The sequence below is a fragment of the Pelmatolapia mariae genome, linkage group LG10_11, assembly GCF_036321145.2.
Source record: "Pelmatolapia mariae isolate MD_Pm_ZW linkage group LG10_11, Pm_UMD_F_2, whole genome shotgun sequence".
Taxonomy (NCBI): domain Eukaryota; kingdom Metazoa; phylum Chordata; class Actinopteri; order Cichliformes; family Cichlidae; genus Pelmatolapia; species Pelmatolapia mariae.
This window is the reverse complement of record NC_086236.1, coordinates 25,826,984-25,847,255: the sequence shown is the minus strand read 5'-3', so window position 1 is coordinate 25,847,255 and position 20,272 is coordinate 25,826,984. Positions and strand designations below refer to the sequence as shown.

Sequence of the window (20,272 nt, the reverse complement as noted above, 5' to 3'; positions counted from 1 at the left end):
CTAATTCTGGAAAACAATAACACCTGTGGCAGTCTTGCAGAATCCACCCAAGATTCAGAAAATACAGGAGGGACGGAGGACAGAAAATGAGTAATGGTCTGTTTGCAGAGCTGTTGGTAGTGTGCTAGTGTGTGTGCTTCAGTGTGATGGGGGTTGGAAAGAGATGAATAGAATGTAAGATGTACAGAGGCATTGGAGTTGTGTACCTGGCTCTCTCATTAGGGAGGTTTTCTTTGTCCTCTGCCTCACTGGGACTCATTCTTGCACGGTTTCTTTTAAAGACCAGTATGACTGACATCTCCACAGTATTTCATGGATTAGAGGTGATTTTGTGGGCGTTTTGTGTAGGTGTGGCTGCAGATTTTTCATTTCATCTTGGTTTGTTTAACAATTTCTGAGGCGATGGCGAAATTGGCTTCAGCTATAAACACGTATCATAAATAAATGTGTGTAAAAATATATATGCAACTGAATAGGTTGGGGAGAAAGTGATGGTTTATCCTGAGGACAGGCATTCAGAACAGGCAGCTGCAAAAAATACCACAGAAGCTCCATAGAGGTAACACAAAAATATTTTGGAAACTATAAATTTCCTGGGTCATTTATAAAGTATACTTATTGGAGATCTTTCAGCCACTTTCAGTTTTAACTGAAGTGCAGTCTTACTACAGTTAAATAGTCTAAATATTTAAATGAGCACAATAAACGCAAAAATCTACATGCCAGTGTTCAGTGGGACCACAGATAATGCCGTAATCCTATTATAGTTCAGCTTAAAAGATTTTCTTAAAAGCTATGAATACTTACGTCTTATAAATACACATTTGAAGGCTAGACATGCTTTCAAAGATATTACTTCCTGAGGATTTTGCGTGTCATCATCTTTTTCTTTTCTTTTTAATTTACACTGCCTCGTGGGGTTCCAAACTACTAAACAAGAACAAAACATATTATGGGGCGGGATGTGTAGTATGAGAGGGGATGTGTTTGTGTGGTAATTACACTGTCAGACTGGATTATTGCTAAATGAAGGCACTTACACATCAATAATAATGTACCATGTCTAATTCCTTTAGAACTGCTGCTGTTTTGATTACCACCACTCTTTATTGAGTGGAAGGATTATCTGTTATATTTCACTGTGGCTCGTTGTTGGGGTGTTTTTGTGTTCGGCTAACATGTATCTGCATGTAGCTTAATTTCTAATAAATGCTATACCTGAAATCTTGTGCCATTCTTCCGCTCTAGGGTCTCGTCTTCGCCAGGAAGACTTCCCTCCCCGCATTGTGGAACACCCTTCTGACCTCATTGTGTCCAAAGGGGAGCCAGCCACTCTGAACTGTAAGGCAGAGGGCCGTCCGCCGCCTACGGTGGAATGGTACAAAGATGGGGAGCGTGTTGAGACGGATCGGGAAAATCCCCGTTCCCACCGTATGCTGCTTCCCAGTGGGTCCCTCTTCTTCCTGCGTATCGTCCATGGACGACGGAGCAAGCCAGACGATGGCAGCTACGTGTGTGTGGCCCGAAACTATCTGGGCCAGGCGATCAGTCACAATGCTTCTCTGGAAGTAGCCAGTAAGTTCCTTTTAATTTGTGTGGGTTTTTTTTGTTGGGTTTTTTTGTTGTTGGTGTCTTCATGTTGGCAGTGCCATTAAAGAAAAAAGATGCAAAACACCAGGAGGGTTTTATATATCAGACACTGCATCTTACAAACAGGATCAATGGAAGCAGTCAAACAACACCAAAGTATGTCTCATATCTGTAAGTGTTTGATCAAGAATTCAAAAGTTCCATCTAATACCCAGGTCCATTACCCACACGACCAGATTTTAATCACTTAAGCTTTTATAAAAATTTTAATTAAATTTTCCGAAGACGGTGATAGCAGCAAATTTAATATCTACTTTAAAAGAAAGCAAGTAGCTTCTTCTCATTTGCTCACTATTTCCTCCATATAACCTTACGATAATCTACATGATTAAAGTTATTCAATTATTTGTACTAAAATGAGTGTTTATTTAAGTTTTGGGGTTTTTTTTGGCACCTTCCAACTTAACCACTTTCATGTATCTGATTATACATGAAAAGCATCATGCAGTTCCAATCTTCTTTTTATTTTGTAACTTTCATTCCTAACTAGCTTGTTGTTGAGAGACCATAAAGGAAATTCAGACAGGTGTCAGCTGTGTGTTCCCAACAGGTGACAACCTCAACTTGCTGAATCATGGCCCTGGAAACAGCAAGCATGGGGAATTGCCAGTTAAACAGTCCCTTTACTGCACTATGTCACAGGCAGGAATCCATCTGCTTGCATGCAACCAATCATACGTGTGTGTTTATGTGTTATCTTGACTGTTGGAATGGACCATCTGAAGGAGAAGAGGCCAAAGAGCAAAAGGTCAGGACTTGCGAGCGTCAGAACAGGGTATGTGCACATAGACTGACAGTCTTTTAGGCAGTTTTTGTAAGAAATACCAGGATTAGTGTGAATGAAACAAGAGTAAATAATGGCCTGAAAGTGCTGGTGACAAGGGTTAATAACCACGACCGTGCCCTCACACACTTCAGAGCTCCCCATCTTTTACTGTCAATCCCCAGTTCTGCTCAGCTGCGTCAGCTTTGCAGTGCGCTACCCAGACTCAATCTCATGGGCAGACATCAAGGTTTTCGAATAATAATACCCCTCCAGTATCTGGATCACCTTTTGAATTATAATGAAAGAGTTGGTCAAATGCTATCATGGTAGTGCTAGATCAGCGCTCCTACCTTGAGAAGCTCAGCCCTCCAGGGAGAGAGTTTATTACTTGTAGCTCACTAAATTTACTGCCAGGTTTTAAGGTCGAGGGGGAACACAGAGAGGACTTGTTGAAGCTGCCTGGATGAATTATGTCTCCCTGCTTTATCCTTCAGAGGTCACACGGATTCATGGGTCACCCTGGGGCTACATGGTAAAACAAAATGCCCTCTGGCAAATGCTGCTGAGTTAAGGTGTTTAGAAGAGAGAGGTGAGGAGCTGGGGAGTGTTAAAAAGGGGACTGACCTTACTCTGTCAAAAGTGTGTGAAGTAATTTGTTTAGCCTCTTTAGGGTAATAGTAACGGTGTAGGGTTGCTTTGTTTGAAGGAGATATTTTCAAAAAGGTGGCAGTGGATGTGTTACAGTTTCTCTTTAAAATTCAGCTGTTTCTAAAAAGTTGCGGTGCTCTGCGAGATGCAGTTAAAAATGAAATGCAGCGATTGGAAAATTTTTTCAATGCTGTATTTAATTAAAATACTGTATGCACAGTTTCAACATCAAATGTTTGAATTTGAAGCCAGCAACACTGTGTAAGTGCTCAGCAACTACGATGGTCACTTGTCATTGTTTGTAAGAAAAATGTTTTCTCAGTCTTGCTTGATGAAGGCTTTTATCTGCTCGGCCACTGAGGGCATCCTTTATAAGTTTTCTTTGTTTATCAGGGGCCTAAATGTTTTCTGTGGGTGGTAGGTCAGGTGACAGGCACTTTTACTGCCTGGATGCTGTAATATGTGCAGGAAGTGGTTTAACATTGTCTAGTTTAAATAAACAAGGTCTTTCATTAAAAAAAAAAAGACAATGGGGTTCATTCACTAGCATGTGCAGAAATCTCCTTACCCTGCTAACAGAGCAAGTGCACACACAAAATTATAGTTAGATACAGTAAACGTTCACACCACTGTGCATTGTGTTTGCTATCTGCAGTCTGTCTAGTGAGACACAAACTGTGCTGGTTAAAAAGAAAAAAAAATGATATAATAAAAGAAAACCTATTGAGAATAAACACATTAGCTGGAAGAATGAAGCAGGTGGTGAAGGGCATCAGTACAGCATGGATTCATGCATACAACACAATATGCGAATGAGATTGCAGCATATTTATTTAAGTATTTACAGGTAGCCATATATATGTCCCACACCTGGGAGGACTTGATGGCACTCACATGATGGCATGCACTTTGCATCAAAAATTAACTTGGGTCAAATTAGGCTTTTCTTTATGAACACATGACAATAGTCATTTGCTATAACATATAATATAATGTTCTTTTTTACTAATGTCCCCCCAAATCATTAAAGAGGTCACAGTCAATTAAGATGGCTGTCATTATTATGCTGCCACTTTATATAATATATGTTTTTTGAATATGTTTTTGTACTGTGATTGGAGATTGCTGGAGTACACTGACAAGAATCCCACAGAGAGAATTAGCTGTTTTCATCTCTTATCGACAAAGAAAATGTGAGCGCTACAGTGGGAAATAATAACTTACTAAAACCTCAACTCAATTCCAAGTGAATTTACTGTATTAAAACCATTTCTGCTGCTGTTACAATTTAACTAACATCGGGGAAAGATGATGAAAAGCTTTGAGATGGCTGACAAAAGGCTGTTGGAGGCTGACAGATGTAAAGTGATGGGAGCAGGAAAGGAGTGACAGAGACAGACTGGAACAGAAGACACGTAGGAAGAAGTATCTGTCCTTCAAGGCACAGAAGTGGAACTTGTTTGCAGAAAATTGAGGTGAAGTTGTAGAGACAGTGACAGATGTACTATGTGCTGGTGCCTGAAGCATGACCACGGGGTTGAAATACTTTGTAAGCATGCACAACATCCGCACATGCATGAGCACAGGCATACACACTCTCGTGCACGCACTGTGTAGAGGAATCCTCTCTAAAAGTGAAAGAGATGAAATTAGAAAAAAAGGGGAAAAATCTAACTTAGTTCCTATCCAATAAATGTCACTGAAGACACTCAGCATATTTTTTCCTGCCCGCAGGGACCCTAGCGGACCCTGGGAAATGAACATATGTCCTGTTGACCTCAGCCACTTGATTCAATCATGGAGAGCTTTATTGAGGTGAAGGCAAAGTCACAGCTTGTGTACTCCAAAGGTTATTGGGTAGTATAACAGTTTTAGGTTCAGTAAGAGAGAGAAATAAATGTTATTCTTAATGAAATTGGACATTGTCATTTGCTAGAGGAAAGTGAGGCTCATTGCAGGGCTGAAGGTTAAGCAGCAACACTGCAGTGATGAAGTAATGAGCCACAGGGAAAGACATCCATACAGAACCGAGACTCGTCATGCAATTAGAGCGTCCCACAAGATTTCTCTGTTTGTATATACAATTTATTGGTATATGAACTAATACATTATTCATACTATTAACAGATGTGCTCTACAGAACCATGTGTCCCCTGCTCACCAGCAGATGTTGCAACCCTGTTATTTTGACTTCATGAGTCTATATTGAAGCATACCACTTGTCATAACTTGACAGTTTACAGGAAGCTTACGAGCTGAAATTAGGGAGCATTTCATAACCCTTTTTTTCCAGTATGCTGTAACTCTAGAAACTATTTTGGAGCTATTATTGTTAATATTTTATCTTGTTCTTTTTATATTAATATATTAATTAACACCTACTGATAGGACACACTCAATATTGTAATGTACTCTCTTTTTGTTAGAAAGACAGACTATGGAAAACTGTAGTAAATATGTAATAAGTATGCATAATATCACTAATATAATATTATAATATAATACTGGATGTGAAAATCTGCTTTAATTCTCAATATAAATTGGACCCAAATGGTGGTATTAGCTAGGTGTAGTCTACTGTGACAGTTATACCAAAGAAGCTGAAACTGAGTAGAATATCCTTTTGGTCTCAGTCACTGATAATTATTATAGTGTGACATAAATTGCAGATGAATGGAAGGGTTGCTGGGCCACACAAAATATTACTGAGCCACTGTTGGCTTGTGGCCAGACTCTAGAGAGCTGTAGTTGTAGCTGGGAAGTCAGTGGAAGCCATATGAAGTAGTAATTACACAAATGCGTTACATTAATAGACATGTCCACTGTATTATTCTCTTTGACGTGGACAATGAGATATGCTTACCTCAGTCAACCTGTCAGACTGCCAGCTTGTGATGGGACCCTGTCTTTTCTCTGTGGTTGAAATCTTGTGCTAAAACTGAGCAGGTTCAGGAGATACACAAGGCAGCAAAGACAGAGAGGTGGCTTCTTAGAGTGCTTGTCCCCCTCTGACTGCCCCTATCCCTTAAATGATGTCTCTTTACTTCAGATGGCTGTCACTGCCGCTGACAACATCCTGTCTCCAGTCGCTCTGGATAAATGGAGTAAGAGACTCTAAGTGGCAGTAGAGTGGTATATCACAGGAACGCTGTCATTTTCGCTCCATATGGACGGGAAGCGATGTTGTTTTATAGACAACCACCGACACATTGCGAATGGTCTTCAATTCACAGCCACAGAGCCACATATCAGTATTTATTTCTAATTGCCTGTGACAGTCTGTGGAAGCTGTGCTATCCTCTTGTTCCTGATCCTGTGTTCCGCTCCCTTATTCCCTCCCTGTTGGCCTATGGTTAGATCAGTCAGTGAATAAGTATCACACTCCAGGGACAGCTGGTTTGTGTTTACAGTCTGGAGACTGGGGGCGAGTGCTCTTCAAGTATTGTCTAAACAGTTTTAGTTGCTGTATTCCCCTCAGCTGAGCCTTTCCAAGAGCCAAGTTTGTACCAGACTGTCAGGACGTAGGGAAAGACTTTGTTTGGCTTGCAAAGGCTTGGTGAAAGGAGAAGGGAAGTAAAGTACTCAAGAGCCTCTGACAAAGACCATATGGCTCCTGGGTGTGTGGCCATATAATCATAACGCAAAAGCTAGCCCTTAGTCTGTGTCTGTGTGTATATTTTATGAGAATTGGGCTGTATATGTATGCATGCTAACCGAAACAACAGTTGGAGCGTCATGATAGAGGAAAAGACTGACCTTCACATTTTTACACTCTGGGTGATTACTGAATGACAACAGTAATTGCAACCATCTTGCTTTCCATATAGTTTCTCTAAACAAAAGAATATTGTGTGTATGTGTGTTTTTGTGTGTGTGTCTCTGTGTATGCATGTGTGTGTGTTTAAACCAGCAGTAAGAAAAAACAAAACTGATGAATCTACTTTTATATATGATCACACATATGTCATTTAGATTCACTGTAGGAACCCAGTTTTACATGGCATATTGTGTATTGTAGTCATGAGGTTATGATTTTTGAATGATTTTTGTGTAGAGTTTGCTTCTGTGTGCCCATATATGAGTGGCATAAAATATATATTAGGGCATCTCTCCCTCGTTTGCCTTGCATCTCTTCATTTCTTCTCCGCCCATTAAATCATGCTAGGCAGCATTTTGCATTTAATTAATGTATTCTGCTCTAATTGTTGCCTGTTAGATACTGTTTGGCTTGTCCCATTTCCCCTGACAATAAATCCTCCCCTCGCCTTTCACGCTCTAAACAAAGAACTTTCTTGGTGGTTGGATTTTGTTGCATCCTTAGAGCAGTAATACAACCTGATTTTATCTATTTCCAATAAAACCCTACGCTCGTTGTGTCAGGTTGCTCTGATGTCATATGCCTTTTATGCTCACCCCTTTGCTGATTTGTAACTTTGCACAAGAAACAATAAGCAGCATTAACATGCTTAACTGTAGCAGTGCATCTAATAAGTGAATCAATTAATAACAAAACCCCCATCATCAAGTAAAAACTTCTGACAAACCATTTACGGACATAAATTATGATACGTCTGCTGTGCCATTTTGCTTGTGAAACTGTCACTGTGAAAATATTAAGTGCTTACAGCGTGGCGTAGTAATCCCGCTGTCACCAACAGAAGAGTGATGTCTGTGCACTTGCTAAGATATTAGCATTATCCATCCTCTATCTGTCACACCACAGTCACCAGCACCCACCAGTCTTATGTGTGCTCAGGGTTAATGCTAACACCCTCAGGTGCCAAACGTTTTGCCTTTTTTTCACTTTGTGTCTCATCGTATCAGCTGCTGAAAGTTGGGTGTTGTTGTGTTGAAATAAATAAAGAAATAACTCTATGCACAACTCTGACAGTCCCTTCAGGCCATGAAAATGAAAAATGAACACTCTCCCAGATGGCAGGCTGCGTAATTGTGGTTTGATGATTGTTTGTTAGTGTTTGTGAATTAAATGCCAACTTTTTGGACTATCATTAAGCACATCAAAATTCTAATGCGATCTACTAGAGGCGGGCATTTTTATTTTATTCCTGCCAAACACAATCAAATCTTATATGTTTTGAATAAACACCAGACAGCCAAATTGCTGGGAAATTCATCTCAGCGTTTATTGTTTGTTATTAACCGTCTTTGAAGCGATACAGTTTAGAAAAACAGATCCTTTCAGCGCCGTTCGCGTTTTGCTTAACAAAGTAAAATTGGGACGCCATTAGAGTAAAATGCTTAGCTTTTGCTTTTGTATCTGCTTCAAAGGCACGTAGCTTCTCTGGTATTATAGCCATCATTGCTCATCTGAAATAGGAAACATTAATTAGTTTTTGCACAATCAAACACAGTGATTTAAGATGATTAAGCTAGTTTATACCATTTCAGAATATTACATTAATTATGTAATTATTTTCTTAGGTCTTTGTTGCCAAGATAAAAGATTCTGAATTCATATGTTTGGTAAATTCATAAAATCAGAATTGGCTAAATACATTTGCAGCTATTTATTTAGGTGATGAAAATAAATATCACTTTCGCCACAGTAAACTGGGCTGGTCTTACTATAAAGTAAATTACATATAGTTTGAAACAAATACTGAATAAATGTTATATTTTAAACATCATTACTGAAGCACACTATAAAAAAATGTGCTATAATGTGGCCGATGATCAGTGTTGACTTTAATGTGATTCAAATTAGAGTGTTACCATGATCCCATTACATTTTTGTTGAACACAGTCATGTAATGCATTATTGTACTAATATATTAACATAGTTACATATAAAAAAAATCAACACACCCATCTCCTGTGGCTTTGTCCTGGGATCACCCAACTTGAGATTGTGTAGAGGAATGGCAAAAGTGTGCTGGGGAACATATTTATACCAGTGGGAAAAATGAACTTATGTGATAGAAATTTCAGTTTTATTGAAAAGGATAAGAATGTGATGTTAAAGTGCAAACTAGCCACTGCTGCTAAGACATAAACCCGTACCAAGTATGTGGAAAGACAACATACTTACCTCTTTAATGTACAATCAGTAATACTTGATTTGTAATGTTTAAATTTTACAGATTTTACAGGTTATTATGTGGCAGTGAGTGCATGTTGCTGGGTAATACAAAAGTAATGCAACAAGTAGTGTAAAAAACTACTTTGTTCAGCAAATGAACATTTTTATTTAAGTAACATAATGCTGTCACTTTTTGGAGTAACAAGCACATTTAATCAGACAACACTAATGGAGAAATAATACGAGAAACTGAGAATATCTCAGCAGAGTATTTTCACAGAACTCACACTACATAAAAGCACTGAGAGACACTTGGAATCAGAGATGTGAGCAGTTGCTAGTGCAGCAGCAGTGTAATTGACTGTGTATGCAGTGTTGTTCCTACTGCTTACCCACCACAACCAAAGATTCTGGTATCTTCTCTAATAGGCTGCAGATGTGGTAATTTATAACATGCAGCAAAAATGGGGGGAAAAAAAGAGTGGGAGTGGGTGTAGGGGGGGTTGTAGGGGTGTGGTGGGTTCTCCCTGGAAAGGGGAATAATGAGATGAACAGTTCCAAGGCACCACATTCCTGTGCCTGCCTGGCTGTCAGTTCTGCATCCCCTATTTTCTGCCATTTTCTTCCTGCTTCTCCTCCTTCTGGAGCATCGCTACCTCGCTCCTGAGGGAATACTTGCCGACATGTTTGCGAAGGAGCTGCTGTTTGCTGAGAAGCTTTGATGACCGTTAATGTGTCCTCCATTGTAAAATTGCCATACCTACTACTGTACAAACTGTATGCATGTGTGTGAGGGAGATGGTAAAACAAAGGTGTGCCTGTGTGTTTTCATGTTGATGCTCTGCTATCCTTAAAATACACAGTTGTTTTTTTAACATTAATATTGTAGCACATAAAAAAAAGCGAAACATTGTTGTCATTGTCAATGTTTCCAATCCCTAAAACATAATTGAATAATAACAGACAATTTTTCTTTTTACCTTTTTACATTTTATGATATTGTTTCAAATATGCAAGTTCAATCATTTTTCCAATTAGTTGCCAGTGTAGCTGTAGTAGAAACTAAAATTCACAGCCTTTGTTTTCTTGGCTGGGTTCTTCCACCCTCACCCACAAAATAAATTCTTCTCTGTCATCAAGGCCAATTTCAGGGTCTGTGTCATGTTGTGCGAGACAGACAATTGAATGAAAGCCTTCTCCAATCTACTACAACCTAGCAGTCAGGTACAAGTGTCTGCAAACACAATTGCAGTATATGCTTACAAGTAGGCTTTCTATCCCATTGATTCTCTCAAATGTATGGCAGTATTTTATCTTGAAATGATACGGAATATGAAAAGACATTTCATAATGCAATTTCCATCTGCCAATAGATCCCTGCTCTGTTTGGCCATCCTCTCTCAATCTGTGTTTTTCTCCGTGGAGTATTTGCTTTACTGGTTCTCCCAGAATTCCCAAGGCTATCACAGAAATATAACAAAGAGGCACAAATGCAGACAACATATTAGAAGGAACTCTGGAAGCTTAAGGAGAGGATAAAGCTGAGTTGTAAATGAAAAGTAAGACACACTGAGGAGGAACTGGAAATAATTAAAAGGATATTCTGAGTGATATGGCCTTTGGCACTGTGACTGTGTATTAATTTATACAAATATTAATGCCCCTCCACACACACACACACACACACACACACACATTAAAAGCAGGTAATGTGCCTATAGTCAACAATTTTTATATTTTTTATGCTACATTCAGGGCATAACCCCCCCCCCCCCACACACACACACACACACTATTTAATGAGATATGCAAAACATGTCAGAATTCAAGTCATTTTCAAAACAGCAATCTACTGGCAATTTACCACAGTCAACCATAAGAAAAATACTGTCATGCACCAATATTACTTTTTGGTGGAGTTTATTATAATGTCTCTTGTATTGTTGTAGTGCTTTGTTATTTTCTTGCGGTAACATGTTTTCAGGGTGTGATATCCAATTTAAATATTTGCATTGTACTAATAAACATTTGCCTCCATTTCTGCTTCATGTTTTGCTACTGAGGCAAAATGACATTTACAGCTGATCTGTCAGATGATATTCCATCATAGTCACTTGTTTTCAAAGTTAAGGATGATAAGGGGACTTTTTAGAGCTTATTTTATGCATGTAGAGTTTATATTAATTGATCAGCTTCTGAGAAAAAAAACATTAATGAATCCTGTTAGAACGGTCTATGTAATGTATGACTCTAGCACTAGTCCCCTTAGTAATGTAGTGTGGCTTTCTTGAAATGATGAGGTCAGAGTAATGAACAAATGATAGCTGTAATCTGTCAAACAATGGAAAATGACATAAATATCCCTTACATCAATCTTGCCTGGGAGTTAACTAGATGTATAAATGTAAAAAAGCACAAAGGAAAAAAAACAATCTCGTTTTAAAAAATGGTCCAGATGAGTCCACATGAGTGTGAAGGTGGCTATGGGTCATGTAAGTGCAACAACCACCTTAAGAAAAACTAAATAAATGCATGACACGGTGGGTTGAGAGTGAGAGGCAGAATGAAGTGCCAACCACAGCTTTATGGTCTGGGAAAACAGGGCCCAGGTGTTCCCAGTTGGTGCTGACAAGCTGTGCCCCGCCCACCAGGGCGCTGGAACACATGCAGAGAAAAAGGTTGCGGGTCGGGCAGAGGCCGTCACATGTGGGTCAGTAACAGGAACGCATTTTCACTGGAAACTGATATATATGCACAGTACCATTGTTAATCAAACTTTAAATATTGCATTTCATAGTAAAATTTACTACTTTTAGGAAAAAAAAAATCGTATTAAATACAGAAGCTTTGTTTGTACTAACATGAAATTTCAACATCTGGTCCACGCTGACTAGGTTGAAAAAAAAAGCTTTCAAATCTCTGCTTGATGGCACCACTATCTTCTAGAGCAGCATTATGTATAGTAGCAGATGAATGACAGACAGGTACGCTCTTACAACCTAATGTGCTAATGTTGTTTGCTTTTAACAATACCTACACAAATTTATTTGAATTTTCCACTGAGAAAATACAACAAAAAAGAGCATATGTTTCCTTTGTTTCTCAGTGTGAGATCATAGTTAAATATTATTAACCTACATTCTTGATATGAGAGACAAGGGAGATAATACCACCAAGATCAAGTCAACCTAGAGAGTTAAGATATAGAGACGGCTGGCTCGTGCTTTTTGATAGTTTTACTACTTCAGTGAGATGTGTATTCTCTCAGATCTCACCATGCATGTCAAGTCTGAATGGGTCTCATGATACAACTGAGTGTCTGAATTTCATATTGACTGTAAGCAAACCTCCTCCTGGCAGGTTTTACATCTTCTCATGAAAGATTCACATGCTGATAAGAATTTTTTTCCAAGCTCCATATTCCTATATTTTATCCCAGTGGCTTCCAAGCAGAGCTGGTTAATTATAAGCCCACTGAATTCATTTGGAGTGAACAAATTGAGCCAGGTTTCATAGCTGGACTGATAATTGGATTGATCAGGTACTGGGAGGCAAAATCTCCCTCATCTAATTTAGTGCTGTGGATAAATAGTGCGTTGACATAGAAAATGTTGAAATGTACAATTTTTTTCGTGTCCGTTTTTTGCATTCTCAGTACCATTGCTTGATTGTCCAAGATTTTAAAAAAAATGGAAAGCTCCACATCCCTGCTGAGACTCCTGTGAACAACAAGATTCACTTTTTCTGTTTTTGCTCCGGGTTGGCATTTCAGTACGTCCCCCCCCCCCCTTATGGGCCTTCATCAAACCAATCTATGTCATATATGCCATGAAAAATGTCTCGCTAAAGGTCTTGAACCGAAATGTCGAGAGACAAGAAAACATATACAACCACCTGTCATGCATGTCTTTTTTCACCCACTCTCTGCTTTGAGTGTGAGAGGCTTCTCAAGATGAGTGCTTGTTTAATTGACAGCTGCTTCACTAACTGGTTCCCTTCACTGACAGATGAGGAAGTTTTTAGACTAATAGCCATTGGACACCTGCACCTCTTGTCAGCTTTCCTTGAGGTTTGTTGACACCGTGTGCGGAGACAGCGACTGTGATGCAGGAGTGCTGTCAGTCTGATGTCTTACACTCTTGCTGTCGCCCTTTTTTATCTCCTCACATTCGTGCAATTTATAAATAGATGCTGAAGCCATGTGGTGTTCTTTTATTGTTGGAATACATTTTTTTTAATGTCTGTATACAATAAAAACAACAATTTTGATTGCTTTAAATTGTTCACAATGACAGAACTACAGATATCATTCCTTCTCTCCTTGCTGGCTTTTTCTTATATGAACAGAGCTCAGCCTTGAATCAGCCTCTCTCTGCCTTCTCTAGCCAGTGCTGCTCTGTTGGCATTGATTATCTCAGACCCGAGGTCTCCACTGTGTGTGCGCCATATGTGTTTATGTGTTTCTCCGTCTCCAGCATTGCTGCATGCTGAGAAGGCAGATATCTCCAGAGGCACTGTAATAGAGCAGATACTATTGCTTGCCTCGCTTTGCCATGGGGGGAGTTGGAGGTGGTGTTGGATACTAGGGAGGAATGAAAAGGGAGAAAAAAATAGGGTAGAGGGCAAGGGATGAGAATATCTGATGCTTGCTTACAGATACATATGAAATCCTATCTGTTTGATAAGCCTGTTCACTCCACATTTCACACCCATGACTGAATTGTGTGTCTTCAAGAGAAATTGTAAATGTTGTGTACTTGTCTCGGTCTGGATCAGTGGTCGGTTTGCTGCCATTCATTTTGACATTATACATCTTTCATGTGTGAACTTAAGTAACAACTGAAAGATTGAGATTGTAGAAGAAGATTCAGTTCAGTCAAATATTATTTATACAGCGCCAAATCACAACAACAGACACCTCAAGGCGCTTTATATTGTAAGGTAGACCCTACAATAAAACATACAGAGAAAAACCCAACTATTATATGACCCCCTATGAGCAAGCACTTTGGCGACAGTGAGGGAAAAACTTTCTTTTAACAGGAAGAAACCTCCGGCAGAACCAGGCTCAGGGAGGGGCGGCAATCTGCTGTGACCGGCTGGAGTGAGAAAAGGAAGACAGGATAAAAGATGCTGTGGAAGAGAGACAGAGATTAATAACAAGTATGATTCAATGCAGACACACACAGTGAGTGAGAAAGGTGACTGAAGAAGAAATACTCAATGCACCATGGGAATACCCCAACGCCTACTGCAACATAACTAAGGGAGGATTCAGGGTCACCTGATCCAGCCCTAACTAAGATAAGATTGGGACTGATTATTCAAGACCTTGTATGTGAGGAGCAGGATTTTGAATTCAGTTCTGGATTTAACAGGGAGCCTCACTCTCTGTGATACGAAGGTGTGACAGAAGTACAGACACTGCTTCTCCAAATTAGAAGGGAGTTAAGGTGCTCTGGCCATCTGATTAGATTGCCTCTAGGTGCCTCCAATTGAAGGTCTAAACTGGGCATGGTCAGCTGGGATGAAACCTCAAAATTGGCTGAGAATCTGGTAGAGAGATTATATCTCCAAGTTGGAATGGGAGTGCTTGGGAATACCCAGCGATGAGCTTGAGAAAACTTCAGGGAACAGGGATGCCCGGCTTTTCCGCTTTCCCCATTGCAACCAAGACATTAGGTTAAAGATGTATGCCTCACTGTTTTAAGATGTTCATCTCTGAAATGTTTTCATCTGTCCTAATGATGTAAAAAAGAAATCTGTTTGTAGAGTACCAACACAAAAGAAAAAGTATATTTATAATGTTCATGAGCTAGTGTCCTTAACAGGACAGTTTCAGGACAGAGCAGAGTTTTAGAAGAAGCAGACCAAAACTGTGGTTAATGATTTTTTGGATAATACAGAATATAGGACCAGTGCAATGAGTAATGTTCTAGAAAGATATGTTGCTCTTGAGGTTTCATTATCTAGTATTTTCAGCGCTGTGAGCCTAACAAAGAATTATACAGTATTTCCCTCCACTGCACTGGGCTGTAGCAGAAATCTCACAGCCAGTTATCCCCTGCACTTGTTTGAGAACAGTTTGTTGTAAAGACCAAATGTAGGCAAGGTTGGTTATTGAAGTCAGAGGCATGTGCTTGGTTGAACATTTTCTTTGCAATTCATTTCCTTTATCGGGAATGCATAATTGTGATAGGTATCTGTGTTTCATTCCTGTGTGTGAAGACCTTTATGTAGTTAAAAGCAACAGTGCCACTTGGTAACTCTGGTACTGAATTGCTTTTGGGAAGGTAAAGTGGAAGATGCTGTACGCACTCATGAACACACAGCAGGACATGTGGTGTACATTGTTTACAGTATACACAGTCTGCTGTTCAATAGTACTCCTTGTCACTCCCATTTGGTTTCTGAACAGAGCGACAAGCTCAAAAACACCAGGACTTTAACAGCCCATGCATGTTAGTCAGTACGCTTCAATGAAAGCTATTAAACATGGGCTACCTTCACCACAGACACCTACTGGGTCTAATCAAGGGTTTCAGTCCCAGTAAGGCTCACTGTTCTTTGCCTTGTAAATTACTGTAAGACTACCGTAAAGGTATGTTGACCTCCCACTTTTTATTCGAACCCCCAAGCAATTGCATATTTATGTCAAGCAGAGCGGAAGAAAACAGTATGTCCAACAACAAACCAATTAATTTGGACACATGCTGCCAAATGAGACAGTGAATTGAAATTAAGAGAATGGAAATCAACCAAGGCTAGATTTAAAAAAATAAAAGCCTTTGTATGACGTGGAATGGTGTGCTTTATTGTGTGTGGGAGTGGGGGACTGGAGCATGAATGATATTTTACTCTGACCTCGTCTCAATGCTAATTCTCTCCTCTTTGTGTCACTTTTTTCTCTCTGCTGCATATAGAGACATAAAAGACTCTCTCAACAGACTGTGAAGGACATTATTTAATTTTAGTCCACAATGCAAAAAGTGTCTTCCCAGAATAAGGTTATCCCTACCCCTAACTGCTCTCTTTCACATTTCTTCCTATTTGGATCCAGACAGTGCTGAGTCTGCTTAGAGCCAGACAGCTGGAGGGATTACAATGAACTAATTATAAGCTATCTATACATAATTGCAGCAGATTATGCTATTATTCATACACAGCTTAGCTGCATAAAATGCTCTAACCGCCATCACATTACGTAGCATATATTGCTATGTATTATTCATTATTTGCACAGCTAAAACTAAATACCACATTTCAGTTTGAGTAGCCTTAAGGGTAAAGGATAACCAAACCTCATTACCGTATTACAGCTTTTTTCTCAGTCTGTAACATATCATTGATGACTCGATTAGGCTCATACATTGTGGGCACTGATGTGCAGAAATGAGGAAATGACACTGTCCATTCAGGTTATTGTTTTTGGAGACGTGCATGATTTGACTTCTAGGCTTAAGGTAATAAATAGAGTGTCAAGGAAACCACTACAGCTTAACTTGTCTAAGCAATCCTGTCATCTCCTGTACCCCCCTTACTTCCTTTGTTTATGTAATAATTGTTTAAAAAAAAAGTGGACTGGAGAAAACTACAATACAGTGCAAAAGTGAAGCAACTCCTCATTTCTCTCATTTTTTGTCTTCTACAGAGCCAGACTTTCTTGGATTTTTTTAATGTGGTCTTGAGCAATAGTTCCTAAGGCTCTCTGAAGTTTTTCTTTGCATATCTACTGCTTTTTCACTAATTTTCAGTAGGATAGTGTGCAGGGTGAGGAAATTGGATAAGTGGAGGCCAAAAGAAGTGGTAAGTCTTACAAAAACTATCAACAGTGCCCGAGGCCTCATCAGAAATGTTCCGAATGGAAGGGTGGCTGTCAAGAAGCCATTTATGAAGACATGAAAGAGCAGGAAAGGCTGAGGTATCCCAAATTACACAAGAACTGGACTGAAAATCAGTGGCAACAGGTCTTATGTGGTGATGAATTCGTGTTTAAAAGTTCTGATTCCAGTCGTCAATCAACATGTACAAAGTAGGTCAAGAGAGGTGCAATAGTGAGTGTCTACAGCCATCACTGGAAGATGGTTTGGGGCTTTGTTTGTGCAAGTGATGTTGGGGATCTTGTGGAAATTGATGGAATTATGAATGCTACTGTAATATCCACCTTTTGATCCACCGGGAAAACACGGATGCCAAACAAGCTGTCAATTCAATAGAAGTATACCTTGGTAGAAAACACACAATGGGGCCTGTATTGAAGCAGTGTTATCTTGACATGGAATCAAACAAAAGGCAGTGAACATCCAAAGAAGAACTTTGAATGTCCTTCAGGAAGCCTGGAGAACTATTCCTTAAGACTTCTTCAAACTAAGAAAGCTTGGATAATACAGTTCAGGCTTCGCGGAAGAGTAAATGTGCTTATATTGATTTTTAAACTCTGCTTTAGTCTTTCCATGTATGTTTGTGCTAATCAATTGTGACATCAGGTTCCCATTTTTCTAGCAACATTTAAAGAAATTAGGTGTCGCTTGTGCATGGTGGTGTACAATTTTACAAGTAAACCTGGAAATCTGTTTTCTTTTCTTCACTGAGTAGTTCTAGTAAGGTACACTGAAACACTGTTAATGGTTTACTAGACTAATGGCCATTGCCTATAAGCTGTTTGGTGCAATAGTACAAGTATATTCCACTCAGATCAGATGGTGAAGTGTACTGGAGCAGAGCTTAATGGTGTTTCTGTCTTGTTTGAATATGCAATCAAGACAAAATCATCATTTTCATTCAAAGCAGACATTCTATTGTCCCTGGCAAGGAGGCCGCATAGTGTTGTGTACTGAGTATTAAAAACTATTAAATGTTAGTCTGATTTGTACAGTTAACCTTCCTACCTTTAGATTATTGAATAAGAGCTATAAACAGCTTGAAAGAGTCACAAATGCTATATCAGAGTAAAAGAGAAAATATTTCAAGAAGCCTAACTATTGATTGAACCTTATCGGTTGGAACAATAATTATCAAGCATTCTGTAACAGTTTTGTTAGCATGGCCAAATATTAAGATTGAAACGCCAAACAAAGAAAAAAGAAGCAGTCTTTTTCTCATCTCCAGTTGTTTTGCAAGAAAAGATCGGGAATAATTGATCTGGTGGTCTTAGGCGTTGCTTTAGTTATCAGCCTGAAATGCCTACCTCTTTTCTGCTTCTTTGTATGGTTCTTGTTTATGACTTTGCAGAACCAGAGCAAAATCAATCCCCTGCCTCAGAGCCTTGTGTCCTTAGTGACCACATTGACTAAACTCTGCTTTCAGCATCCCAAAAAACTCATTTTACTAGTGAGATCATACCCACTTACCCAAGTTACAAAGCAGAGAAAGCACTTGAGGGTTTGAGTGGGAACGGAATAGATGCCATTTGCCCTTCTACAATTCACTGTGTAATCAAAATGATTTTTGTGCTGCTACAGTATTTAAAGAAAAATGATTACCACATTATAAAAAATGGGTTGTAGTCATATTTAAATATCATCCAAAGATCTTATTTTGTGATCTTCTGCTTTTGAGACATAAGTTTTACAGCTGCCATAGAAGTGCAGAAAATACCAAATATACTATGTAAGATAATCATTATTGAATAACCTGAAAAAACATCTGTAATATCACAACTTGTGTATACATCATTTCAGTCTCATGCTACTTTTGCTTACTTTTCTATAATTGTCCTGTATGGCGAGTGGGATAAGGAAACAAATGGTTGGTAACATACCAGTAAAAGAGTCTTGGCTAAACATCGAGAATGATTCAGAAATGACCAACAACTCTAACTACCCCAGGAGATTAACAACACCAGACAGAAATTTGTCCTTTGCGTAGGCTTCAATGGGATTAGAGGCAAAGTGAATATTTGCAGAGTATGGTACTGTGTGTTTGCGTGTCCTTCCATCCATCTGCATCCCTGCGTTGCCAGGCTGACAGTATGTTGTTTATCAACCTGGCTGGTTTTTAAAATAATCTATTTAGCAGTATGTTCACTTTGCTCCCTCCTACCTCCTACCCATCAGAGCAGCTGTCTCTGTGCACATGGTGCAGCAAGCCAACCTTAACGTTTTCTTTGCACTGCTGCTAAAACCAATTAAATTTACAGCAAAGAATTCGCCAGATTCTAAAGCTCAGCCCGCCCCGCCCTCTTTCTTTCCCCCTGGTGTGTGTATTCATGTGTGCATCTGTGTTTGCATGCCACCAAGGGCAATGTTAAGAGCTGATCAGGTGGGAATGTGACATACTTTCAGCTTGTGTGTGCGCCTGTCTGTTTGCTAATCCATATGGGCGCAGCACTAATTAAATCCAGAGGCTCAGCCATTCACACCAGTGACTGCTTGGCACTGAGCAAAAAAAAGAAAAAAAAATCTGCTGGTGTTCTGTCAGGTAATATGACAAAACCAGCAGGGAGAGTTTTAGTGAGCGTGTGTGTTGATATCAGTGAAGGAGACCAGGGCGTCGTTTTTGGGCTGCAAAATGATTTTGTTTGCGTACAGGGAGCAAGCTCATCTATAGAGGCGGCAACATTAATTCTAGTCCAGTGTTTGTAGATTGAACAGTCAGATTGGCAGCTGATGATGTAGGTATTTGTGTAAGAGGAAAGCTTGTGTCAGCAGGGTTAATAGCAGAGGGGGACATCTTGTCACACGAGGCACCTCTCGGCTGAGCCAAGCCGGTCCGAGTCACCGAGACAGACTGGCAGGCTGCTTGTCTCTGGAAGTGGATGCCTCACTCAGCAATTTCCAGGCCTTATCAAATCTAACCAGTATAAATGTTGCCTTCTCTCTTCCCTGACCTCCCTGACTCCCTAAAGCTTTTTCCAGCCTTCTTCCATCTCCACAGTAGAAACTTATTACCGGGGTTATAAGTGACATGTTTTTGCCCCCAGATTTATTTTCTGAGTCCATCCTTTCTATTTTGCTTTCTCTCTCTCTTTTCTTTTTTAGCAGGAAATGCTTTGCTGTTGTGTGCAGATGCCTGTGAGTAACGGCACTTCTCTGAAGGGATTCTATAATGTCTTTTTGATGTGTTTCTCGCTTTCTTTCTTTTCTTTTTTAATCAGGAATGTGTTCGTGTACTCTACACATTGTGCGATATGCTTGATTAGCCTGCTTGGGAGGGCTAATGTGTTGGTT

At 39.6% G+C, this 20,272-nt stretch overlaps 1 protein-coding gene across 1 annotated transcript in view; it reads left to right on the top strand.

Annotated features, from left to right (window-relative positions):
- LOC134635873 (roundabout homolog 1-like) overlaps positions 1 to 20,272 on the top strand; it is a 79,427-nt gene that overhangs the window by 20,869 nt on the left and 38,286 nt on the right. The window contains exon 2 of the mRNA XM_063485505.1: positions 1,249 to 1,575. Coding sequence (XP_063341575.1) covers positions 1,249 to 1,575 — 327 coding nt within the window. The remainder of the gene's footprint in view (positions 1 to 1,248; positions 1,576 to 20,272) is intronic.